General features: G+C 29.6%; 5 protein-coding genes across 8 annotated transcripts; 3 read left to right on the forward strand and 2 right to left on the reverse strand.

Moving 5' to 3' along the window:
- Positions 1 to 1,289: 1,289 nt before the first annotated feature.
- LOC115699592 (inactive LRR receptor-like serine/threonine-protein kinase BIR2) lies at positions 1,290 to 5,427 on the forward strand. Its single transcript, XM_030627080.2, has 2 exons — positions 1,290 to 3,569; positions 5,078 to 5,427. Exon 1 carries the CDS (start codon positions 1,710 to 1,712, stop codon positions 3,507 to 3,509), a length of 1,800 nt encoding a protein of 599 aa, XP_030482940.2. The 5' UTR covers positions 1,290 to 1,709; the 3' UTR covers positions 3,510 to 3,569; positions 5,078 to 5,427.
- Positions 5,428 to 6,548: 1,121 nt separating this feature from the next.
- On the forward strand, positions 6,549 to 8,481 carry LOC115699608 (uncharacterized). Of its 3 annotated transcripts, none has more exons than XM_061103048.1 (8): positions 6,549 to 6,734; positions 6,974 to 7,142; positions 7,242 to 7,289; positions 7,383 to 7,429; positions 7,534 to 7,600; positions 7,689 to 7,732; positions 7,832 to 7,889; positions 7,979 to 8,481. In XM_061103048.1, exons 2-8 carry the CDS (start codon positions 7,086 to 7,088, stop codon positions 8,027 to 8,029), a joined length of 372 nt encoding a protein of 123 aa, XP_060959031.1. In that variant the 5' UTR covers positions 6,549 to 6,734; positions 6,974 to 7,085; the 3' UTR covers positions 8,030 to 8,481. The 3 variants fall into 3 exon arrangements, with proteins under 3 accessions (XP_060959031.1, XP_060959030.1, XP_030482959.2); XM_061103047.1 differs by having other exon boundaries at positions 7,032 to 7,142; XM_030627099.2 differs by having other exon boundaries at positions 6,551 to 6,734; positions 7,046 to 7,142.
- Positions 8,482 to 10,512: 2,031 nt separating this feature from the next.
- LOC115699609 (CLAVATA3/ESR (CLE)-related protein 25) lies at positions 10,513 to 12,826 on the reverse strand. Its single transcript, XM_030627100.2, has 2 exons — positions 11,838 to 12,826; positions 10,513 to 10,863 (listed from the first exon to the last, which is right to left on the reverse strand). The coding sequence occupies exons 1-2, from the start codon at positions 12,134 to 12,136 to the stop codon at positions 10,824 to 10,826; spliced, it is 339 nt and encodes a 112-aa protein (XP_030482960.2). The 5' UTR covers positions 12,137 to 12,826; the 3' UTR covers positions 10,513 to 10,823.
- A 4,862-nt stretch (positions 12,827 to 17,688) lies between these two features.
- On the forward strand, positions 17,689 to 19,573 carry LOC115700367 (transcription factor MYB35). Its single transcript, XM_061103045.1, has 3 exons — positions 17,689 to 18,234; positions 18,328 to 18,457; positions 18,551 to 19,573. Exons 1-3 carry the CDS (start codon positions 18,102 to 18,104, stop codon positions 19,326 to 19,328), a joined length of 1,041 nt encoding a protein of 346 aa, XP_060959028.1. The 5' UTR covers positions 17,689 to 18,101; the 3' UTR covers positions 19,329 to 19,573.
- A 3,840-nt stretch (positions 19,574 to 23,413) lies between these two features.
- On the reverse strand, positions 23,414 to 26,243 carry LOC115699598 (uncharacterized). Of its 2 annotated transcripts, none has more exons than XM_030627087.2 (9): positions 25,769 to 26,243; positions 25,514 to 25,600; positions 25,166 to 25,444; positions 24,938 to 25,073; positions 24,689 to 24,851; positions 24,470 to 24,598; positions 24,180 to 24,374; positions 23,955 to 24,077; positions 23,414 to 23,864 (listed from the first exon to the last, which is right to left on the reverse strand). In XM_030627087.2, exons 1-9 carry the CDS (start codon positions 25,908 to 25,910, stop codon positions 23,772 to 23,774), a joined length of 1,347 nt encoding a protein of 448 aa, XP_030482947.1. In that variant the 5' UTR covers positions 25,911 to 26,243; the 3' UTR covers positions 23,414 to 23,771. The 2 variants fall into 2 exon arrangements, with proteins under 2 accessions (XP_030482947.1, XP_030482945.1); XM_030627085.2 differs by having other exon boundaries at positions 25,514 to 25,606.
- Between the last annotated feature and the right edge of the window lie 1,130 nt (positions 26,244 to 27,373).

The raw sequence follows: 27,373 nt of genomic DNA on the forward strand, positions 1-27,373 counted from the left end.
GTTTCTCTAGTTTTGGTACAATTTAAGGATATTTAACTCAATAAAAAAATGAAACAGAAATCAAAATAAGTGGCAGAAATAGTAAATAATAAAAAAAGAAAAGTATTAAGCAAAATAAAGAAATGATTGGTTTGAACCTCAACAAAAGGCAACTCCCCTCTATCACCCAAATTATAAATTACTAATAAAACTTAGAATATTTTATACATTTCCTTATTCAAAAAAAGAATAATTTATAATTTTCTAATCTATTCTTTTGGTGCAAATGAAGAAATTAGAAATTACTCTTTATAGACCAAATACATATAAAAGTAATCACCCTGGTCAAACATACCTTCAATTAGACTTTTCTTCAGTTATATCTTTTAGTCAAAGAAATTGTAATGTAATTATCATTCTCAACAAAATCTTAAGTTGTGTTTGGCACACACTAATTGTGGAGGCATATATGATATAATATGGTACAATGGTAAAAGGAAAAACTAGTAAAGAAGTGAAAAACCCCTTTTGCATGCAATAACATTTTTTTTTTTTTTTACAAATAAACCAATTTCAAAAATTAAAACAATATTACATTAAATTTTGTACCAAAATATCACTGGCTAATTTAGTACTCGGAAAGATTCATACATTTTTGGAAGCAATATTATTTTAAACAATAGAAACAAAAAAATTAAACTATTCATAAATAAATAAGTAAATAACAAGATGTGCATTAGTAACTCATCAAACTGGTCTTGTTTGAATAAGATTTTGTTTATAGCTAAAAATATAACTTCACTCAATTTTTTTTAACATATTTTAAGGATAACTATTAACTATTTTATATTTTCTTTTATTAAAAAACTTTTTTCATAGTATTTAAATATCATAAAAAAAAGAAGTAGGTAAATTATTATAACTTAAAAAGAATTATTCTAATTCTTAGTTGTTAATTTTTTACATAATAATATATATATTATATTTTTAAAATTTTTATAGATAGGTGACTATTAAGTGTGAAGTGATCATCTATATGTTATTTTTTTATTAGTATAATTAAATTAATTTTTAAATAAAAATAAAAACTTAATGATTTGGACTAATCAGGGACTGCTATATATAATTTACTTACACTTAATACATACAGAAGTTTCAGAATTATAATTTAAATATTATTATCGTAAAAAATTGAACTTAAATATTTATTTACAACTAAGAATTAAACTTAAATATTTATACATATTAAAAAAATATTTTTTTATTTTTTATCTTATCATTCTCATATGAACTTTTTATAATCCTAGAAGCTTAAAAAAGCTAAGCCAAAGAGGCTAAAAGAACCTTAATTTTTTTTTTTCCAGCCTGATACAATCTGTTCAACCAAACAGAGTCTAAATTATTAATTAAAGGAAATATACTATTTAGAAAAACATTTAATTAAATCACAAACAAAATCCCTAAAAGATAATATTAATATTAATAATATTGTCTGGTAATTTCTTTCAATAATCCAAAGTCAATGGGGGCTATTCTGTTCAACCCTCTCCCACCACCATCTTCAAACCCCATCTTCAACCATGGTAATGGTACTGCTACGCCCAAAGTAGAAGACACTTTCTTTCTTTGATCCTTCTTTACTACCCAAACAAAAACAAAAGACCCAAACTTTAAATTTTTAAACGACCCAAAAAAAAATAAAAATTTGAGGGGGAGTTTCTATTTTCGCCATGAAAGGATCAGAAGCTCTTCTTAATCTTATATGGGTTGTGGTTTTTGTGTTGAGTTTTTCTGGGTATTATTCCAGAGTTGCAGAAGATGATGTGAGGTGTTTACAGGGGATCAGGCAATCGTTGGTAGACCCTCAGGGGAAGCTATCTTCATGGGATTTTAAGAACACATCTGTGGGAGTTATGTGCAAGTTCATCGGAGTTACATGCTGGAATGATCGGGAGAATCGTGTGTTGAATCTTGAACTTAGGGATATGAAGCTTTCTGGTAAGATACCTCAAGCGTTGGAGTACTGTGGTAGCCTTCAGAAGCTGGATCTAGGTGGAAATGAATTCTCTGGTACGATTCCTTCACAGATCTGTGATTGGGTTCCTTTCATTACTACTTTAGATCTGTCTGGTAATGCTTTTTCGGGGTCTATCCCACCTGAGTTGGGAAAGTGTTCTTACCTTAATGAGCTTGTTCTTTCGGATAATCGACTTTCTGGTACTATACCTTATGAAATTGCTACTTTGGGTAGGCTTAAGAAGTTTTCTGTGGCCAATAATCAACTCACGGGTACTATTCCTACGTCTCTTAATCATTTTTTTGAGGAGGATTTTAGTGGGAATAGTGGGCTTTGTGGTGAGCCTTTAGGGAAGTGTGGTGGGTTGAGTAAGAAGAGTCTTGCTATAATCATAGCTGCTGGGGTTTTTGGTGCTGCAGCTTCTTTGTTGTTGGCTTTTGGGGTTTGGTGGTGGTATCATTTGAGATTGAGTAAGAGGAGGAAACATGGTCATGGTATTGGAAGAGATGATGATTGGGCTGAGAGGTTAAGGGCTCATAGGCTTACTCAAGTTTCTTTGTTTCAAAAACCACTTGTTAAGGTTAAGTTGGCTGATTTAATGGCTGCTACAAACAATTTCAGTCAAGATAATGTGATTATTTCGACTAGAACAGGTACAACTTTTAAGGCTGTACTTCCTGATGGGTCAGCTTTGGCTGTCAAGAGGCTTAATACTTGTAAACTTGGTGAGAAGCAGTTTAGGTTGGAGATGAATCGATTAGGACAGATAAGGCATCCAAACTTGACACCCCTTTTGGGGTTTTGTGTGGTTGAGGAAGAAAAGCTTCTGGTTTATAAGCACTTGTCAAATGGTACACTTCATTCTTTGTTGCATGGATATGGGAGTTCATTGGATTGGCCAACTAGATTTAGGATTGCCTTGGGAGCTGCTAGGGGTCTTGCTTGGCTTCACCATGGTTGCCACCCTCCAATCATCCACCAGAACATATGCTCTAATGTGATTTTAATTGATGAGGATTTTGATTCTAGGATAATGGATTTTGGATTGGCAAGGCTAATGACTTCTGATGCTCATGAAAGTAGTTTTGTTAATGGAGACTTGGGTGAGCTTGGTTATGTGGCTCCAGAATACCCAAGTACTATGGTTGCTTCATTGAAAGGAGATGCTTATGGTTTTGGGGTTGTACTTCTACAACTGGTTACAGGGCAAAAACCTCTTGAGGTTAACACTGGTGATGAAAGTTTTAAGGGTAAACTAGTGGATTGGGTAAACCAGCTGACTAGTTCTGGTAGATCAAAGGATGTCATTGATAAGACTCTCCTTGGAAAAGGGTATGAAGAGGAAATCATGCAGTTTTTGAAGATTGCTTGTAATTCTGTTGTTGCCCGGCCCAAAGAAAGGTGGTCTATGTACCAGGTTTACCAATCATTGAAGAATATGAATAAAGAACGCTGTCTCTCCGAACATGATGATGAATTTCCACTTATTTTTGGGAAGCAAGAGAATGATTAATAGGGGGTGAGAGAGAATATGGGAGAAGCATGCAAATGGTTAGAGACTTTTCATCTTGAGGTAAGTTCTCAAGGCCCTGTGTATGTAAATGGTCTGGTCTCCATTTTAGCTGATTTTCATTTAGTCTTAGCTGTAAAATACAATAAACAATCTGAAGGGTGGGGTCCTGAGGTAAAGCAATTAATCTTGTTTGCTATTATTATAAATACAGTGCCTAATGAGGCTTTGGTAATGTTTGTAACTTTGTAATGTGCATTCCTTTTTTGTTTAGCTTTAGAAATTCAACATTAGAGATTGCAAATGTGAATTTAGTGAAGAAATACAATGTTGGTAGGTGACTATCTAAAACAATGTGTTTTGTATCACATCACCTCTGGACCTCTATAACTGAAATGATTTCAAGTTTTTTTTTTTAGTTTTCTTATACATCATTGTTGAATTTTGAATAACTCATCTCATCCTACTAAAGGGGTGATGAATTTTGAGCCTGACTAGCAAGTGTTGAAATAGAGTAGTGCTCATGCTATTTAATTTATCAGTATAGAATTGGACAGGACGATTCACATGGCACTATGCAAAGTGGTTGGAAGGTTGCAAAAGGCTGTTGAGCAGCAACCTTTTTTGTAAGTCTTCAAACACTCATGTGGTAGTGCCACGTGGCTCAGGCTGCCCAATTCTACGGGTACCTAAGTCAATTTTGGTTTAAATAATCTGGTTTCTTACTAAGCTGGTCACCTGAATAAACCAACTTGTCAATGATTCTCGTTAGTCCATCATTACTATGTAATCAAGAAACAGATCAGTGACTTCAACGAGTATTACAATTAAGAAAAAGTAAATCTTGATATATTATCTTTCGGTCTTCAACCATGGTTGCTGCTCTTTCATCATTTTTTTTTAGTATATGCACTCTCTTAAATCTGATTATTCTACTACTTTTTGTTCAATGTAGTCTACACTCAATTCTCCCAATCGAGATATTTATTTATTTAAATCTCTATTTCTATTGGTTCTTTTGTTAATATTGTTATTTTATGAGTAATGAAATCACGACGTAACCCGCTTCTAGCTTCTATTGGATATTCACCTACGACCCATCATAGACTACTTTAAGTTAAGCATATTTAACTTTGGAGTTCTTAAGTGATAGACTACCGAAAAGAACATGTATCTTGTTGACTTAGGTAGTGTTATACTTGCACGGTTTTAAAATCGTTACACTTGACCTTTTCCAAGTAATGTGCACTTTACTCGATCTTTTTCCTACAAACACCCAAATCATACATTGTAGTTACATATATTGGCATTGTGATAATTAAATTCAATAATATAATTGAAAAATGATGTAATTTCCTCTCAAAAATATTTTATATTCTGTCAAGGGGTGGTATTGGATGGCTAATTTTATGTTAAGATATTTATGATGCCTGTAGTGGTTTTCATGCTTTTTATTCTCTAGCTAAATATACTTTTGAAAGCTTTTGCAAGTAGTGTTTGGTGATTTGATTTTCTTGATTGAATTTGATCACAACATTTTGAGAAATGCTAATTATGAATGAATTTTTCAGGCCTTGCCTCCTGAGCAATTCACTCTGAAGGTGGTTTTCCCAGTACATTGATGTAATTATGTTATTTAAGAATGAAGATTAAGTTGTCTGAGGATTTGGGAAAAACAATATCTAATGTATGAAAAAATTTTAAGAAGCTAGGTGGCGATTTGCACACACTATATGGGATCTACTATTGGAATTTGCAAGTAAAATTATGATGAAAGAAATTATTTTTTTGCAACACCAATTAGAATAATTTGGATCATGTTCTTCTGATTGTTGTGATTGCGATGAATATTATGTATTGGATCCTCTTGTATTTTAATATCTTGGAAGAGAGTCTTCATTTTCTAGTGTCATTTGCTAAAGACATTTGTCCAACAGTTGAAAAATGTTGAATGATAAAATAAATATTATAAAGTAATATTAAAATAACTTAAATCACTTTAAACAAATATTTACCTATTAACTTGTTTAGGAATAATGCAGCAAATGTTGAGCAAGAAAGGATTGTCCCATAATATCCATCTAGTGTTGTAATATGACTATGAAATAATATTAAATATTTAAATTCTAATAATTATAATTTTTTATATATGACTATGACTTGTGTATAACTGTTGAAAAATTATATTAAAGTAATTAAAATTAAAATAAATATAATTTAATAATTAACTTATTGTATAAAAATGTGAAAATATAGAGAATGAATTCAAGCACCAAAATGGTTCATCTCAAGTAAAGTACCATACGAAAATATCTCGCTGTGAGTCATGTTAGGTTTACCTTATAAAAATTTTTTACAAGACAGTTTTTTTTTTCATGATTTGGCATGACATTAACTGTATTTGTACAAAATTTTCAAAATATGGATCAAATTAAACGAGTGACACATAAATACAGGTAGAAGTCTTATAGCAAACTAAACCCATAAAAAAAATAATAATCTTTTTTGTTTTTTGAACAAATTATGAAATTTTATTAATAGCAATTAGATAAAATAATAGCTTGCAATCTAATCGTGACATCTCTTTCGTTGGAGACACGATTAGGATTATAATTAGAAAAATAAACTAAATAATCAAGCTGCCTAATTTTCAAATCGTTTGAAAAAAAATTAAAATAAAATCAGATGAAAAAAATTGCAGCATCACAGTTAATCCTAAGAACATCTATATTCTATTTTATTTACCATTTAGAAAACACAACAATATAAATTGTTGCAGCAGGTTCAACTTCATAGCTTGAACACTTAATTATAATCTTACTAAAAGAAACTAAAAACTTTCTTAGTTATTTTTTTAATTAAGAATGAGAAAAAAAAATAGTTTTGATTTCTTTTTGATTAATCTTTTTTAAGAAGGTATAGGATTGTTAACTTAATTACTTTAATTCATTTTTTTAAAAAAAAAAAAAATTTTAAATGATTTTAGAAAAAATTCTTGGATTTTAAATTAATTCTTTTCAAGTAGAAATTATTCATCCTTGGTGACTAAGCAAAACCAGGCCCAAGCCCAAGCTGTTAAATTTCTTGAGGTGCCGTCTGCACCGTCTTCTTCACCCAAAACCCTCCAAGTTCCACCATTGACGATCACAGATAAAGCCATTGAATTGAAGAACCTCATCCCCCAAAACAAGAGTTCAGATATTAAGGAAGGACAAGCTTTCTTCTCTGGTATGTTCTTAAAGTCCCATGCTTTCTCAGATTCCTTTTTATTTTGCTTTAGTTAATTTCACCTTGTTGGGTTCTTTCTCTGTACTAATTCTCTGCTCACAATTAACTCATTCACTATATACTGCTTATGATTAATCCACTGTTCCCTCTCAAATGCTTATGAACATAGTTGTCACAACATTCATTAGGTCAAAAGAAACTCAAAACCCAAAATCAACCTTGTGATTTTCTATATGCAGTTGCTTGAAAATTGTAATATTTGTGGATCATCTTGTTCTATTCTAATATTCTTTGAAGTGGGTTTTTCATAGTTTATTCTGAAGCCTATTTTACCAAGGGAAAGACTTAGTTATGAGCTCAAACCCAAGTTTTCCTGTCACCAACAAGAACATCTCTTTGGAAATTAAGGTGCTTTATTGATAACTTATTGCCTCAATTATGTATAATTGCCTAAATTATACTATTGTCTTGGTGTGAAATTCTCAATGGATACATTGTTCTTGACAGGGTAACAAAACAGATGTAGTCATTTGCAGCTATGATGATCATTTCTTTGTAAGTATCAGATCCCAATTGTTTTTTCACTAAGGCCTTGAATGTGTTAGATATCAATATTGATCTTATTTATCGTTTGGGTTGCTCTCTCAGGTTATTGCAACTCAAATAGGAACTATGGGAACAATACTTAAAGCTAGGTATGTAACATTACTCTCCTTTTGTAATAACAACAACAGCTCTTTCACTAAGTTCCCTTATGTTATTGGATTTTACATTTAAGGTGAATATTTTTCTCTTTCAGAAAAGATGAAGGGATGTTGACCCAACCAACTTTCGATGTGTCTGTTATTGTTGGCAAAAGAGATGAGGTAAGCTAGTTTCCCTTGCTGTGTTTTATATGTATAGTTTTGATGGCTCTCTTGATGTTTTTCTTAACCTGTTGCCTTTTGGTGCCAGCCAATGCTAGTAGTATGCGCTCGTCAGCTAATAGAACAGATCAGGTAAATATAACTGAAGTTTTATGTTAACATGATTGAATCAGAGATTCTCTTCTTCATAATATGCATCATTGAATGGTATTTGTATTTAATCTTTTGCAGTCTTTCCGGTTCCACCAAGTCGTTGATCCTCGCTCTTGGCCTGAAAGATCATTCCGTGGTATTCAAGATCAACTATTTGGGAATTAATTAGACTAGTTAGATAATTTTGATAACTCATTGTTCGTGATCTTTATCAATGTTATGCAGGAGACAGTGAAGGGTATTGTTGCTGCCGTGGTTGAAAATCGTCTCTGGTGACTTAGTGTTGAGAATTGTAGGTTTTCTTAATCTAGTATCTAATCGTCTATGGTGGTTATTGTTGGTTAGATTCATTCAAGCACTAACTATTGCTGATTTTAGAATTAAAAACCAGAAGGCCTTTTTAGTGATGAGAACAAAAACAACAGTATCTCAATGAAGAAAGAAGAAAATGATACATGCTCTTTTGCCATGAAAATGTTATATCTCATTTCTCTTTTTATAAACAAAAAACAAAGAAAAGGTGTCAAAAGCCATACATGTTATAATTAGAGTAAGCCACTGAGCTCTTACCGTTAATATCGGTTCATTACTAAGTATTTTTGATCATTTGTTCTAATCGAGTTGATGGGGTTTTAGCATATGGATATACTGTGATCTTTTTATTTATTGTATGAATATTTGTAATAGTTAGAAGAATATCAAAATTGTCCATAAAAGGTTAGAATTTTGTTGCTGTTTTTGAGGGTAACTTCATTGTCAAAAAAAAAAAAATCTCAAAAACTAAAATACCTGACAATGAAAGGCCCAAGAGAGCATGAGCTAAAACAACAATTAAGAGTTATATTCAAAACAAAATTTACATACTATGATATGATTAACAGAATAACATCATTTTACTTGTGTTGTATGTTTTTCTTTTTCTTCCTTTTTGGGATGAGTAAGATAAGTTATTGTACTTGTTTTGAATCACGAAACTGCACGTTTGGGAATCTGTCACTCCCATGGAACCAAAAGGAGTATAGTTTTGAATCTCTCATTACTTTGGTTTGGACCAAGTATGAGTCTTTCCTTCTCGAACTATTCAAAATCAAACCAAGAAAAAAAGAGAAAAAGAAAAATCTTTAAATGAAAAATAAAAGAAAAAGAAAAAGCAACGGTCAGGGAATAGAGAGGAGCCTCCTTTACTTTGTTTTTTTGCTTCGATTTGGACTCATCTTACCTTCAATTGATATGTTTATAACTCCAAATTTATAAGAGAAATTGTAAAAGGTATTATTGGTGCTGAGTACCTTTTACGTGTTAATATTGCTATTAATTTAAGTATCGAGTTGCATATAATTTAATGAAAGAGTTTTTAAAGAGTATTATTAGTTAATTGCAAGGCAACATATTTAGAATGTAATAGATAATATTGGTGTCTAATAACAATACTCAATTAATAAATATGAGAAATTTATGTAGCTCACTCCTCTTATAGAATGAAATATTTTGGTAGATTTTTTATTTGTGGTTGACGCCCTGGAAATTTTTTTAATTTATTTTTTATTTTTTTTGGTTATTATTTAAAATCATAATTAAATTTTTAGAAAATTCTAACTAATAATAATAAAAAAAAAGCCTGCAACTAAAAATATTTAAACATTATTTATTCTAACCAACTCCAAAAGTTAATATTTAAAGGTATAGTTGTTTGGTGTTATATTCTCAAATAGATAATGAGAACTGTTAAATAATACTTGTGATATTTGGTAATAAATGCCATATTATTATTGTTGGAATTCAATATTAAATCTTATGTATATTAAAAAAATACTAACTACTTGTAAAATATTGGTGAATTTTTTTAGAAAAAACCTGTTTTTATATTTTATTTACAATTTCGCAGCTTAAAATTTTTAATTACAAAAATATACTTGAAAAATTTTAAAATTACAAAAATATACTTTGCTTAGTTAAAAATAAAAAAAAAACAAGAAATCAACTTCACGACAACTATAAATCAACCATAAAAATAATTTCACGACAACTATAATTTAACTATAAAACAATAAAAAAACGGTTTATTATTTTTCATTGAAGATGTATATTTGTAAATAAAAAAATTCAAAGAGTAATAAAAATGAAAAAGAATTCGTGTTGATGTAATTTTATAATTTTTTTCAAATTTTTTGTCAATTATATAACTTTTTCTAGAATTATTACATTTCTCATGATATAGAGCACACCTAGTACCTACCAAATACCAATACTTATTAGTTATTTACAAAAGCCAAGATTCATGCAAAATGAGAGAAAAACACCTTAATTGTTCTCTATTTATGTTTTGTTTTGGTTTGTTTAATTATTTATTGCTTAACTTAAACTAGAAAGTGAAGTAAATTGGGTAAGCTTTGGTATTAATATTAAACAAGGGGGCAAACACCAATCAAGGCAATCTGGTTTCAGTAAAAGAGTAACTTTAATTGATGGTAAGTTACTTTAGTTGGGAGCACGATCCATTATTCCACACAATAAAAAAAGCCAATTCAATTTAAAGAAATAAAAAAGGATACCCAAAATTTGAAAGCTCAACAAAATGATTCATATACATACACACCACCATTACCTTAATCCATTTATGGAAAATTCAGTCAAATGGCCTTTTCTTTGGTAGTGATTCAATTCAATGTATTTAATTCCCTTTTTTTTTTACTTTCCCCATACAAAAGTAAAAAAAAAAAAAATCCAAATAATTATCTTTTTTTCATATCTTAAGGTTCTTTAAATGTGTGTGTTTTATTATTTTGTCTCAGAGAATCAAAGACACTTGGCCCCTTTACAATAAGCTTTAATAATTTTCATTTAAGTAATCACTCCACAAATCCTAAAACTAACACAATAAGATTATACTTAATTACTATAACTATAATTGCATATAAGTAATGAAATATATTTTCACTCAGAACCCAAATGAGAACTCAAAAAGTAGAGACTAAAGACTAGAGAAGATCTCAGCTTCAATTCTTCTTGATTGTTTGTCACACAAATTTTGATGCTTCAAGATGTAATTAAATACCTGATAATATATATTTTAGGCTCGACCTGGTGGTTGTCTAGTCGTTACTACTCTCCTGGAATAACAATATATATAATTATATTATTATCACAGATTAAGTTATGCATAATTTATCAATACACAAATGATTTGAATTAACCAATGAAAGTATGAACTATAACATAAACGTTCCTTTGTTAAAGTTGTACAATTCTCTCTCCCAAGATCTTTTGTGTGTGTGTGTTTTTATCAAAATAAGAGAAAGTTAGATAATATAAAGACACTTTTATAAAGAGTTCATTATGTTTTCTCACTTATTATGAAACACCACTCCAAGCTAAATAGTTTTTCACCTTTTTTTTTTCTTTTGTTTTTCTTTCTAATTAATCTATTTAATTTATTATATTAGTTGAATTATGAACGTAGGAAGAATACATGAGTAATTGTCTTTGACCCCCAAAAAAACTGTAGAGCTAATTAATTGGAATTAGAAGAATGAAATTCAGTGTCACAAACTGATTAACCATTGATAATGAGTAAACTAATAACAGAAACTAACAAAATTACTTTTTGTCCCCTATTAATAAAATATAGAAAACCCTATTAATAAAATATAGAAAAATTCTATCATGCACTTCTTTAAAAAAGGTCTACGGATATATTTCTATGTGTTTTGGCATTTAAGAAAAAAAATTTAATCTAATTTTTTGGGATATTTAGTAACATTTAAAAAAATTTAACATTTCGAAAATAGAGTTCAAACAATCTATTTCACACACTTATAAAATAAAATAATCTCACATGCAACAAAAAATTTGAACCATATTTTCGGCGCGTCAAATTTTATAAAATATCTTAAATAATTACAATGTAGATAACCATAAAAAAAAATTAGAGTAAACTTTTTTCTTAAATACTAAAACAGACAAGGAGTGTATTGTAGAAATATTCTAAAATATGCCTAGAACAAAACATATTTGACTATAACAGGCAATATTAATAATATTGTAATTGGAGAGAAAGTAAATAGAAATGATAAGTGAAGTGTACCTGTTGTGAATGGGATCAGGACCATTTGGTACTCTTCTCTTGCTGACGTAAATGAGATTAGAGTCCCAACGAAGTGATGAGCCTCTTCCATTCCATTTCCAATGCTTTAACATTTCATCAGTTGATGATGATGATGATGTAACACTTCCAATACTCACCGTTTTGATGGCATGAACATGAACATGATGATGATGATTTGATATAATTCCAACTAACAAAAACCAAAACGTAACAAGTAGAAAAATAGCACCAACAAAAACCCTCAAAACAACCTTGCCTTTTCCACCACCACTCCCCATTGCAAACAGCTCTTTCCTCTCCTTATTTTGAGGCCATTCAGAAACAGATCTAGATGAGTAGAAAGAAGGAAGGCAGAGATTTTGTTTTGTTTTGTTTTGTTTTTAATAAGTTGGCGGGTAAAGTGAGATTGATTGATTCTATGTTATATATATAAAGGGCTGTTGCTACAAGACAGAATTAGAACAGAGGATATCCTTATAGAGATATAGAGAGCCAAGGAATGAATGAAGGAAGGAAGACTAAATAAATAAATAGAGAAAGAAAGTTGGGTGTTCTACTTCTACTACTAATTATGTAGCTTTTTAACACTAGAATTGGGTCCACATGCTTCTCTTTCTTGTCTTGTGTTGCTTTTGATTAATGTTTTTTTTGTGGATTTTCATGCATCTATTGTTACAATAGGGACCTCACCTCTCTATTATTTGTCACTATTCACAACTCTATAAGTATTAACACTTGAAATTCAATAACCCAATAATGTGTTTTGGATTACACATAGAGCCCGGAGCCCATTTATACGTATAGTATAAAATTTGTATTCTTCTTAATCTTCTCCACTCCTCCCCTGTTTTCATGCCCACTTTCTTGCCCCTTTTTTCTTAAATGACCATTAACCATAACATTGTTGTTGGTTCAATTTAATATTAGATCCTACTTATATTATTTTAATAAATATCATAAAAAATTACTAATAAATTATAAGACATAATTTATTGTGATATTAAACACCATAAATACCTTATAGCTATTCTCTAGTGCTTAGCATCATTAGGAAGTTAGTTATTAAATAAGTGTATGCAATATATACTTAATTACACTACTAACAATATAACAAATTTTGTGTGATAATACCTATCAATATAAATAAAAAATATATTTTTTTTTTCACTTATTTACTTTTGTTAAAAAAAAAACAATTAATTGAAATGATTGAATATATTTTGATGATAATTTTAGTAGAGCATAAAGCTTTAAAAAATATCTGAAATTAACGAAGAAGAAAAAGTGAAAACAAAAATAATGTTACTTTGCTTTGGTGTTAAAATAAAGAGAAAAAAAAAAAAAAAAGCAGAAGAGACTAAGATTTGGCACATGTATGAATATAACTATGATGAGAACAACATTTTAATTTGTTCAACTCGAACTGGTCCTAGCAATTTAATTATTGTTCAAAACAAAAGAATATATTACAATACTATATATTGAATATTCCAACCAAAAAAGAAAAGATAAAGCTTGAAGATAAATCTACCTACTAACAGTAACTTATCATTTTCATATAATAATCATTTCTTTATTAAAGAATAATAGTCTGTGTTGTCCCCATTCACTTGTACAAGTACAACACACTAATAACGCATGGAGTATATAGACAATTGATAAAAAGCATTGTTGATTTTCTTAATATTCTTTTCGTTGTCATATTATTATGAGTATAATTAAGTATTAAGTCTTATTTAATTTTAAAAAATAATTTTTAAAAAATATTGTTAACTTACTCGACACTAATGATTATAACAATAACATTTATTATTTATATAAAAGAAAAGACAAAAGTAATCAAAATTTGAATTTGTTCCTTCCAACCAGAAATGAATATGCAAAGATGTTAAAAAGGGAATGCAGAGAGAATTTTCAAACAAGCAAATCAATATTATAAAGTTTAGAAATAAAATTCTTTAATAATCATAGTGCAGAAAAAAAAAATTATATGTATATATATTCTTTAGCTTATCCTGTAAATCATATGTATTTTTATATATACAAATTGGTACTTAAATATATATGTAAAAACTAAAAAGTGAGTAGATGAATGAATAATGAATATCTTGGGAAAACAATATTTATAGCAAAAAATATATTATATTAAGAAAAAAAAAAGTGTTAGAAGTGAGAGTTTTCCCGACAAATTCAGTCATTAAAAGAAAACAAAACACACTGAGATTGAGAGTGACAGTTACTTAGAGAAAGATGCCTTTGAGGGCCTACTTATTAGTTTTCACTATCTTAATTAATTAATTACTACAATTTTATTAATGTAATTGAAAAATATAATACATATACGTAAGCTTAACTTAAATTTGAAGTCAGTAACTCAGTAACTGAACAAAAGCTCTGCTTATTGCAGTGAATAATAATATATATATATATATTTAAGAGATGCTAATCTTATTTTGGATTAATTTTTATATCATTAATATCAATCAGTCTTGTAGTAAGTACCATCATTATCAGATAATGTTACCTGCTGTCACAAACAGTCAGTTTCTGTTTAAGATTTGCTAGACCAAATTTCCACATATCAGAGAGTCTCACTGTAAAAGAAACCCCTTCAATAAATAAATCATGTTTTTTTAACTAACTTTTATCTTATCTTATATATTATGGAATTTTACAAAATTTATTAATTAGACTTTCTATTTTGTTAAATGAAAATGAATCTCGTATTTTTGAAAATTATATAAATAAAATTCTGAACTGATTTTTTTATCAAAATAAAACTTAATAATAATATAATCTAAAGATGTTATGACAAAAATGATTATATTTACTGTATCAATTCGTGTTAAAAATTATCTTAAAGTTTGTTATGTTAAAAAATAAAATTATTGAAAATTGAGCTCAAAGTCTTATTTTAACAATTTTAAAAAATATAGAGTATTTTATTATTTAACAAAATAGAAAGTAACTTTTATTAAACACAAGTTATAAAATAGTATTTACCCATATATAAATATAAATGATGTGAAAGAAAAAGAAAAAATAATAATAAATATATTTAGTTAAGAGGTAAACCTTAGCTAAATGTGGAGATGTAGTATTTATTTATGAGCTAAAATTTTAAGATATTATAACTCATTTTTTGGAAGGGTGATTTTAAGAGTATTGAGGTATAATTTAGTTTTGTAGCTATTATACTTTATTTATTGGGAGTACTCACAATAACTAATGTAAAATAGCTAGAAAGGTTAAAAAATAGCTAAAAGTTTTTAAAAAATGTCAAAAATGTGCATCTAATAAATGAGCTAAAATAATTTAAAAATTTACCTTATGAATAGTGCTTAACTAAATATAACTAAAAGTTATCTTGGTTTTAGTACTTAGTTATAGTTTTTTTATTATTATAATGTATTTTTTTTAATTATAAGTGTAAAAATAAATAAATATTATGTGATATACAATACTTTATTATTTGTGTGTATTATAAATATAGTATTTAAATGATTTATAGAAAATTATATAGAAGTTCTATAATATAAATGTGTGAAGTAAAATAAAATAAAAATTAAATAATAGAATAAAAAAGCTGTTAGGAGTTTTGAGCAAAAAAAAAAAAAAATTTAATAAAATAGCATTTTTTTTATTTATACACTAATATCTCCTTCAAATCGTCTTTGTCATAATAAAAGTTATTTGTGACCACTTAAAATTCTTCTTCTTTATTTTTTTTTTTTTGCTATATTGTTCATTAAAATATAAAGTAAAATTTATTTGAAAAAGTAAGATTATTCAATGCCACTTTGCTTGAATTGCTTCATGTCTCATTCTTTTATTCAATGGAAAGAAAAAGAAATTGTATTTATATATTTCTTAAAGTGGAAAGATATAATATAATATGGTGAGAATCTATAGAATATTTATTAACAAACTAAAAGATATAGTATTCTTCTAGCTATTTCAATCTTTCTCTCTTGTGAATTAAGAAAGCCCAAGTTTAAAATAGTTAGCCCAACAAAGTAGTACAATGCCCAAAAGCTTCAATATTCTTTTCTCCCTTTACTTGTTTTTATTTTTCCCTAAAAAATTTGTACTAAGAAAAGTTGGAGATATATGAGAGAATAAAATATGTATATAAGTGTAGTAAGATATGGAGTGAAGCAGACTTAAGTGCAGCCTATTCGAATGTGTATCTAAAAAAAAAAAAAGATCCAACTTTAGAGCATATACATGTGGATAATAAGAAAAAGGAAAATATTTCAAAACACTTTAGGGTTTGAGAAATTTAATGGCAATGTAACATTGTTTTGTGGTGGTACAAAATTTTACAAGGCCTGTAATTCAAAAAAAAAAAAAAACGAACATTTTGTGAATTATATATTAAAATTTAATAAACACATAAATATAAATATAGTGTTTATACATAAGGCCAGATTTAGTTACAGTTTCATTTTTTAAAAATGGATAAATACTATTTTGGACCCTGTATTTTGCAAAAATTATCAATTAGACTCTCTGTTTTGTTAAATGATAAAATGAACCCTGTATTTTCCAAAATGGTATAAATAGGACCTTGAACAAATTTTTTTATCAAAATAAAATTTAATAATAATCTGATCTAAATGTGTTATGACAAAACTGTTTACATTTTTTATATCTGTTCGTATTAAGAATTATCTTCAAGTTGGTTATATTAAAAAAAATTGTTGAAAATTAAGCTCAGTGTCCTATTTTTACCATTTTGGAATATACAGTATTCATTTTTTCATTTAACAAAATAGAATGTCTAATTTATAACTTTTACAAAACATAGGATCCAAAATAGTATTTACCTTTTAAAAATACATTTCTGAATAACTTATAAACATAGGTGTTTCTTAATAAAAATAAACGTAAATATTTTATTTTTAAACTTATTTATAAATTTTATTGAAATATTGTGATAAAAAAAAGTTATATTAGATTAATAATAGTAATGTAAACATTAATAATAATTAAATATTTAATAAATATTTATATATTTATAAAACATAAATAAAATTAATGAATATGTTTATATGTATATAAATTATTAATTTTATATTAAATTTTAATAAATATATTATTTTAGTAATATATCAAAATATAAATATTAAAAAAATCAATTAAAAATAATTATGAGTTTTTCTTAAGGAAATTAATTAAAAATAATTAACATGTTAAAGTTATAAATATTTATATTTATTTATATTATATAATTGTGACAGTCAGTAGTCCCGTGATCCGTAAGGGGAAATACCGGGTAAGCTGTGCAATCTCACATCGCCTGGGGAATGTCAAGTGGGATGATTCTAAGACTGTGTAGGTATGGAACTGCACAGTTAAAGATAGCTTAAATAGATTGATTGGTACTACCTATGTCAACAAGGTGCATCTTGTTTTTCGGTAGCCCATCACGAAAGAACTCCACAGTTAAGCGTGCTTGACCTAGAGCAATTTTAGGATGGGTGACCTCCTGGAAAGTTTTCCTAGGAAGTGTGCGAGTGAGGACAAAGCACGCTGGAAACACTCGTGTTGGTCTGTAGGGTCAGTCATCAATCCAGGAAGGAGTCAGAGTGGCGTATTCGTGTATAAGAGTCATTCATTCCGTGGGTGTAAGGACCCAATGGAAGCTTGAAGCGAGGACGTTACAATAATGTAAATATGATAAATTATTTATAAAATTGTATAGAATTGTGTAATTATTATTTATTTATTTATTTTACATTTTTTGTAACATCCTTAATTTATTAAAAGTTAAATAATTTCATTAAAAAAAAGTTAAATAATTAACAAAGCCCCGCATAGGGAAGAAAAGAAAACTCAGTGCATAATCATAATATAGCTGTAAATTAATTTGCAAAGAAGATCATGCACTCACTCACCTCAATAACAATGCTTTTGGGGCCAAGCATGAGAAAGAGTGAGAGAGAGAAGAGATCACTATTTTTGTGATGTCATGACAATAAACTGTTTATTATTATTTTCTTCTAATATTATGAAGAAAATAATCATGCAATTGTAGTTATTATAACCCCAAAATTACATGCATTTCTTGCCTTGATATTCATATCCCTTTTCTCTTTCTTTCTAAAGATTCATTCTCTCATTTTTTTTATAATGTACATGCAAGAGCATTGGAGTTTGCATCACCCAATACCATAATCAATCTTTTATAATTTAATTTTTATACCAACTTTCTCTTCTGATCTTCACTACTTACACAAAATGGGTAGACCTCCTTGTTGTGATAAATCAAATGTGAAGAGGGGTCTCTGGACTGCTGAAGAAGATGCTAAACTACTTGCACATGTTTCTAAACTTGGCATTGGAAATTGGACTTTGGTTCCCAAAAAAGCAGGTCTTATTACATATTATATATACTTTACCATATTAATATTTTGATGAATTCTACATTTTTTAATTTTGTATGAATTTTCATACACAACTACAGGTCTTAATAGATGTGGGAAAAGTTGTAGATTGAGATGGACTAATTACCTCAGGCCTGATCTAAAACATGACACTTTCACTCCTCAAGAAGAAGATCTTATTATTAATCTTCACCAAGCTATAGGAAGCAGGTAATTATAATTTTATTTTATTCATTTTATGGATTTTTTTTTTTTTTTTATAAAAGATTAGAATTAAATTGATTTATATTTATATATGTAAAGGTGGTCTCTTATAGCAAAACAGCTTCCTGGAAGAACAGATAATGATGTGAAAAACTATTGGAATACAAAGCTTAGAAAGAAGCTGTACACAATGGGAATTGACCCTGTAACTCACAAACCAATTTCTCAAATTCTTTCTGAATTTGGAAACATCAGTGGTCTTCCTAATAATCATCATATCCCATCCACAAATATGATCAGTAATACTACTACTACTACAACTCCTGCTAGAATTTTCTACAATAATAACACTAACAATATTGGAACAAGCCATCAATTTCAAGTAATGACTAACCAAAACCTCTTTAACAATAATAATAATAATAATGTTCAACCACACTTTTTCAATGAAGTAACTTCCCCTTGTTCTTCATCATCTTCTTCTCATGTCACTGACTTAAGCTCACCACAAGTAGTTCTTTTCGCCCCGCCTCTGCCTCCGCCTCTGCCTCTGCCTCCTTGTAATTCCAATAATTGGAGTGAGTTTTTTCTTGGTGACAACACTGAAGATCAAGCAAAGGAGAATGATTTGGAGGGTTTTTTATTGTCATCATCATCATCATCACATACTAACTCTTCAAAGTTAAGTAATGGAAATGGTAGTGATCAAAATGGTTCAAACATTCAAGAGGGTCAATTTGCTCAGATGATCAACAATGATCATCATCATCATCATCTTCAACCCGAAAATTCGTCATTTGTGGATGCAATTTTGGATCGAGACAGCGAATTGCGAGCCGCCTTCCCCGAGTTCTTGGATGGATCTTTTGAATATTAGTTTCCATACTCGTTGGAATTGACAACAAAATGTTTACAATAATACTTTCTTCTCTTCTTCTACTTTGTGTTTTTTTTTTCCTACAATTTGGTGAGGGAAATATTAATAGGACTTATATCTTGTATTGCATGTCATAAAAAAATTATTGTGGTTGTTTTATGTTTTACAAAACTTTTTATGGCTTTGATAAAAGCTTGTAATTTTAGTTTATTAATAATGCTATTTGTGAGGTACTTTAGCTATTATATAATTGTTTCTTTTTTCTAATGAAACATATTTTTGTGGACAATTAAATAACAAGAAATATGGTTAGCTGTGGGAGGCAGTACATATATGGTTTAACAAAATATGTTTTTTTTTTATTAAACTATGAGTTATCTTGCAAGTTCAAGGAGGTTTTTGCATAGATTGTGAATATTTGTGTCATAAATTCACCAGTAATTTTAATTATGTTAAAAAAATGCAAAAAATATATGGTAATTAAGCTGCTAGTATGGACTAAATTAATAAAGAAAAAAAAAATATGTAACTTACTTCCAACAAATTAATACAGATAATCTAATATTCTAATATATAAGAAGTCCTAATAATAGAAATGAAATCACAAAATGATGAGAAAGAGTAGTTAAGTATTATCTAATGGTTACGTAATTAATTGACGTTAACAATAAAGTTTATATAGTCGAGAGAGAGAATGAATTAATTATGTATCATATATAAAAACTAAATCTACACAATTCTCATCCACTAATAATATATATTGGTTTACAAATTATATATGTGTATATAGTACTATATATACTCTCTCTCTCCTCTTCATCATCATCATATCATCATCATCAACAAACAAACTCTCACAAACTGTGAAAAGAGAGAAAATAATCAAAACAATAAAAACCGTACGTTAGTACGTTCTTGTTAATTTGTTGAAAATAAAGAAGAAAAAAAAAATATTATATATATGAGATTGATATATATATAATTGTTATTGAATAATAATAATAATAATTAATTAATTATAATGACTTCGTTACAAAGATCTGTGGTGTCTTTCAGAAGACAAGGGTCATCGGGTCGTATATGGGATAATCATCTTCAAATTCATGATCAAGGGGCTAATCACCATCATCATCATCATAATATTAATAATAAGGTATCTTGTTCTACCTTGAATCCCAAGAAAACAGAAGGTCCAAATAATAATAATAATAATGTAGAACAGAGATCAAATATTATTAATAATAATAATACATCTCCTCAGAATAATATTGATCAGAGGGAACAAAGATCATGTGCTTTATGTGCCTTGTTGGGACGATGTATGGGATCATGATCATCATCATCAATTAATTAATAATCTTCTACCAGTACTTAATATTAATTCAAAACCTCCTTCCTATGTATATTAATGTCCTTCATCATCTATCTTAATATTACATTTGTATATAGTTTATAGTTTCATCATATTTTTTCAGATTATGTTGTAATTAATTAACATCATTATTATTGTCACCCTTTATTGGTATTTTCACGAATATCATAATTCCCATCCTCTTTCATTGTGTTCATTATTGTTTTTTTTTGCTAGATTACACGAAATTAATTGAGGTTACGTTTTCGTACGAATTCAAGATGTAGATTAAGTAGTTCTTACCTTTTTTGTTATTAATTAATTAATTAATTCCTTTAATTTGCTTAATTTTGAATATGCACTCAAATTAACTTATTAACAGTTTGAATCTTAACGATCCAATAAAAGAATGAAAATAAGTGCAGCTAGAAAACAATAATAATAATTATAGTAATTAATTAAGGTTAATTTGATCAACCATTACTTAATGACCGCATGCAATCATAAAAGTACTCTCTCATGAGGCCCTCTCTTTGAACTTGTGTGTTGTGCTATCGAAAACTCAAAAATCTTCTTCACAATCACAAGTGCTTGTTATATATATATTTGTAAAACTCTTAATCAGATTGGTTAAATATATGTATAGCGTGTATGTATTTCTATACGTTGATGTAAACAAAATTACATTTTCACATAGTGGAAGAGTACTGAAATTTGAGTTTTCATTGTACGCATCTTTTTTCTTTTTTTGAACAAGTCTTAATTAAAGTGATACATTGATAAGTCCAAACATCCAAAAAATAAAATGGAAACTTTTGGAGTTGATTTTGAATAAGTTGACTAGGTGTGGTACCACATGTTGTCCCATTTAGTCCTGTTGAAAATGTAAGAGATGACATGTTGCATGTTTCTTGTTGCTAAACATGTAGAGGATAATAATGTCATCTTTATATAAAATATAGGAATATATTTTGATATTTTGTTAAATTCCCCTCATAACTCATTTTACAATTCAAAACAGAATATTGCGGAATTAGAATGAAATATCAAACACAGAAGTTTTTAGTAAGGTTCATCACTCTAATTTTTGGGAGCTATCCTCTGAAAGTTTAGCTCTTTCCACTATATCCAAACTTGAATAATTACAAAGGTGTTGAGATTTCATATCATATTCTTTGACAAATAATCTCTATAAACTCTCTCTATTCAAATTGTTTTTCCTCATTCTCTTGCAGAGAACACAAAAAATAACTCTCTTTCTTTCTCTATCTCTCTAACACTCTTGAGCTTCTCTCTCTAACTTGAGCAGAATTCTTGCTCTACTGAAGAGTACTTTTTCTCTTCTTTATGTATTGTTCTTCGTGTTCATGAGGTATATCTAGGTGCTGAAGATGAGATTCTTAAGTCGATAGTTTGTAATTGATTTCAGTTAAGTTTGTTATGCCTTAACAAACTCCTACAATTAAGATCTCCACGTTAGCACTTACAAAGTTACTCTCCGAATGTGGAACACATTCCTGAACTAAGCGAGTCGTGTTATTAATTAGAAGGATGAGAAAATGCTTTCGCGAAGCTTCTATCCGGGGAACAGCTAGCCTTCCAAGACTCTTTCTTGGAGGATGACTAGCTTTCCAAGACTCTCTTTCCTAGAAGATGACTAGCTTCTGTGAAGCTACTATTCGAGAAATAGCTAGCCTTCTAGGATTCCTTTTTCTGGAGAACGACTAGCTTTCCTGAAACATCTATCCAGCTATAGTTAAAAGAAGCTTCCAAGAACTTTAAGTTAAAAAGATTCTAAGTATAATGACTTTATAATGGAGTTCAAACTAACAAAAAATATATATAAAAAATTTGTGTGTTTACTAAAATCAAAGAAAAGATTAATTAAGTTGGAAATATATTACTTAGAGTAGCATGTATTATATGTACATTCAATTGTTGAATAATAAGTCAGTGTTGTTTGGATAACATTGCATTTTCAATAGCTTAATGCCAATATTTCAAAGAAATGTATTATATAATATTCAGGTTTTGTTTCTCAGTTGGTCTCTTCCTCAATGGCTCCATCAATTAATATCCTATACTCATGATTAGCACTGTCTTTGTTAAAAAAAAAGACCATATACTAAATTGTATCATTTAGGTCCATAAATGTTACTTTTATTTTTTTTATTTATTTTTTTTATTTATTTATACTTTGACAGAGTCATGAACTAATTAAGTTTACATAACAGTAGAACAGCATAAAAATTCCCAAGTCTTGGTTGTTTTTTTCCATTTGTTTTTGAACGAAAAGTATTACTATAATAAACTTATTAACATTCCTAAAGATGATGAAAGTCAATAGTCAATAATAATAATACATCGTCATAATGTTGTGAAGTTGAATTTTTAATACAAGTGTAAACACAAGAATATTATTTCATCTTTCTACTTCTAGTGCATTGCTGCCTAAACCATAAGAAGAAATAGTGTTAGTTGTGATAAAGACAAACACAGGTAAGAATATTGATCTAATTATAAGTCTATCCTTTCTCATCTACTTTGGGTTGTTCGACCAGTTAAAAGAAGATTTGATAAGCACAACATAACAAAATAGTCAGTCAACACGGCACCAAATTTGTCAAACATTGCATATTTTTGTATGACATTTTCGTGTATTTTGTACACACTATTAATTAATTCAATATGAAGATCATGTTGTATATCAATGGCCATGAAAAAAGAAAACAAGTGGAGGAATCACATGAATCATCTTATTAAATTTGATGAGAAACACTTTCATGGTTTCTTATTTCACTTCATTTTGTGAAATATAACTATACATTCGGATATTATGTACAAATGAATGTAATATACCTCAAAAAATTGAAGCGAAAGAGGAAGAAAAAATCGCTGCCAAACCACAAGCCTAGGCATAAAATAAGTTAAACTTGGCCTTTTGTTGTTGTTGTTTTTTTTTTTTGTTTATGAAAAATAGTAAAGGAAGAAAAGGCAGGCAAATTTTGAGGCTGATATGCTGATCAATTCAGAAAATGACTGAAAAACCTTTCACATAATTGCACCTACTAGACTATATAGAGCCTCTTGATTCAAAAACCCAGTTGATGATAGTGAGTAGAGTCAATTTCATTCAGTCGAACGCAACACAAGATATGCTCGGGCAAATCTTCGGGCTTAGTTCCCTGTTTCCAAACACAAGCCAGTATCATCAGTTATGGAACTCAAGATGTCATGAAAAAGCTTTAATATACCTTATTTGACAATTAAGTTACCTGAATTGTAAGCCCAATATCCAATATACATAGCTTCAGTCTGTCTTGGAATGCTTCGATACCTTTCCTCGAAATGTAGCTGAATCTATGCATATCTAGATCGATCTCCAAGTAGTTTTCTCCCTGTAAAGAGAGTCAGTCAACAAGTGTTTTGAGTAAGATTATACTTACATCTACCATTCATGGTAATCAACAAATTTCTATATGTAATTATGAAAACTATACCAAATAAAATTCGTGTTGAGGACGCGAAAGAACAGGTTTTTCATTGTAAGCATTCATAAGCTTCTTCTCAGCTGTGCTCAAATGAAGATCCTCTACATTTGCAACTCTTCCCAAAATTTTCAATCTTTCCCTAAAGGGTGCAATTGTATCAACAGGAAAACCTCTTACTCTTTCAACTTCATCATTGATCATTTTCTAAAAAAGGAAGACAAAACATGGCTAGTCAATAAATGTGAGCAGAAGCCTAAAACAGAAAACTAGCAAAATTAGGAAACAAAATGCTATCTTACAGTGATATTATCTCGAAAGTGAGATGGGAGCTCCTTCGAATAACCTTCGGAAAGCTTAAAGTACATAACAAAGGACATTCCTTCTCCATCATTCTCGCCTTGAAATATCGAAACTGGATATAATGGCACCTGCAAAATGTCAAATAATGTACTTTTAACATAAATAAACTTGTTAACAGTTCGAATATACTATACTAATAGATAAAGTTAACAATGTACCTGAACATTTACAATAAGAGTTGAAGGAACATCACCAGAGGCATTCTGAGCAGGAAGTTCCACAAACCGAGCAATGTGATCGATCTTCCTCGGACATAAGAAAACATCAACAGCGAAAGGCTCAAACGCAGCGCAATTTGGAGCAAATTCCTTCTTTTTATCCCTGCAACCAAATCAGGATTTAATATGCAACAAAAAAAGCAATCGAACTGCATCATTCCAACAAGTTTTTCTCTAATTTGTACTCACCTTAAATAGTTTTTCCCTCTAACTTTAAAAGTGCTTGGATCAATCCGCGACCAACAATCGGGCATTCTCTTCTCAATCGGGCAATTAGGAACTGTTGAACCTGCTATTGGCCTTTGTCGAAGAACCTTTGGCGAAACTAAACAAGAAAACACAAAATATCAACATTACAATCACTAACTTATTATCAAACTAAGCTCAATTATTTCCCATTTTGAATGAAATACTCACTTAATGAGAGATCAGAATGCTGCCCTTCTCTCCATTTAAAGGAAAGTTTTGAAGGCATTTTTTTCTTTAAAGTTGAAGGACCAGCCATCTTTTTGTTGTCAAGACAAGGCAAACAATTATTTGGAAGAAGACCACAATTATCCAATGGTGGTGTTGTCCCTTCTTCTTCATCACTTTCAACGGTAGAAACCCCATCAATATTTTCACTGTGCTCCTTTCGATTCAAAAACCCTCTAGGCGATGAAACACTCAATCTCGACCCATTTTCGGACACAAAATCTGCACATAAATCAAGATCAGATTTTGCATAATTATCTTTCTTTATAAGAACACCGCAAAATCACATACCTTCACGGACGCTATAGAAATCTTCATCCAATTCAGATTCATTAACCGAAGTACAATCAACCCATGAAAGATCTGTACTTGCTCTGGCTGTTCCTTCATTCATTCAAAAAAAAAAAAATCAAAATCCACATTCATTCATTCAATTCCCGAAATCAATACAAAACCAAAACCCTCTCTTTCTTCAGCTCAAACCCAAATAACAGAACTAATCAAACAACCCAGAAATCACAATTTCATTTAATATAAAAATCAAACCTTGAAATGCAGGATTAGAGCAAGATCGATCCGAAGACGAAACCCGTCTCTGAACAGTTCTTCTTCGCCGGAATTTTTTCTTTTTTGACAAATCTAAACTCTTTCCAACACACCCTTTTGGTCTAGAAACACAAGTACCCATCTTCCCTGTGAAATTCTCTCCTTAATTTCTCTGTGAAATCTTTATATGCTTATATATATTATATATATAATAATAAATATAAGATTCCACTTTAGTCCACAAAAAACTGCCTCCTTTTCTTCTTCTTCTTCTTCGTCACACTTCTTTGAATAAGTACTCAATAAGTATAAGAGAAAAAGAAGAAGAAAATGTATATATATTGATATTTTCAATAATGAATATTAATTTTATACATTTTCATATAATTATTGGGAGACATGATATGATGAGATTGAGAAAAAAAGGTGAGTTGGAGTAATTAGATGCGTTTATGGGCTTCGAAACTCGCCAATGTCTACGTTTTTTTTTTTATTATTAAAGTCAAAAATATGATAACGCAGTTAAAGCGGATATTTTTTTTTTTTACAGAACCACTCGTACGTGGGCCCACGCGCTGTCCAATTAAAATAGGGAAATTTGATTTTCTATACTTAAAAGTTTTCAAAATTTTTTTTTTGAACCAATACATTTTATACTATGAAAAATATGCCTACTTTATCTAAATCCCAAAATTACCCCTCTCAAAATCCCACACCCATCAGCCCTCTCTCTCTTTCGCCTCTCTTTCTTTCTTTCTCTCTTTCTCTCGGTGCCGCACCCACAGACCCACGGCAGACCAGACACCCACACACCCACGGCAGATCAGCCCTCTCTCTTTCGCCTCTCTTTCTCTCTTTACGAGTTGAGTATACGCCCCTCTCACTCTCTTCGTCTCTCTCTCTCGAACGGGAAAAAAAAAAAAAAAAAAAAAAAAAAAAACATATGGTCGATGGTCGGACCACATGGTCCGATGGGGTCCGACCAATCGGACCCATCGGACCATGTGGTCCGACCATCGGACCATATATATATATATATTTTTTTTTTTTTAAGGAAAACGAAGAGAGATGGACATGGTGGTCGGACCACATGGTCCGATGGGTCCGATTGGTCGGACCCCATCGGACCATGTGGTCCGACCATCGAACCATATGTTTTTTTTTTTTTTTTTTCCCTGTTCGAGAGAGAGAGAGACGAAGAGAGTGAGAGGGGGCGGTACAGTCAACTCAGAAAGAGAGAAAGAGAGGCGAAAGAGAGAGGGCTGATCTGCCGTGGGTGTGTGGGTGTCTGGTCTGCCGTGGGTCTGTGGGTGCGGCACCGAGAGAAAGAGAGAAAGAAAGAAAGAGAGGCGAAAGAGAGAGAGGGCTGATGGGTGTGGGATTTTGAGAGGGGTAATTTTGGGATTTAGGTAAAGTAGGCATATTTTTCATAGTATAAAATGTATTGGTTCAAAAAAAAAATTTTGAAAACTTTTAAGTATAGAAAATCAAATTTCCCTTAAAATAAATTAGATTTGGCCACTTTTTCTAGAAGCCAAGGAGTGATATTCTCATCCTTCTTATTAGAATTTTTTTTAGTTAGTTTTTGTGCTTAAAAATACTTAC

This window comes from Cannabis sativa, chromosome 8 (assembly GCF_029168945.1).
Source record: "Cannabis sativa cultivar Pink pepper isolate KNU-18-1 chromosome 8, ASM2916894v1, whole genome shotgun sequence".
Classification (NCBI taxonomy): Eukaryota; Viridiplantae; Streptophyta; class Magnoliopsida; order Rosales; family Cannabaceae; genus Cannabis; species Cannabis sativa.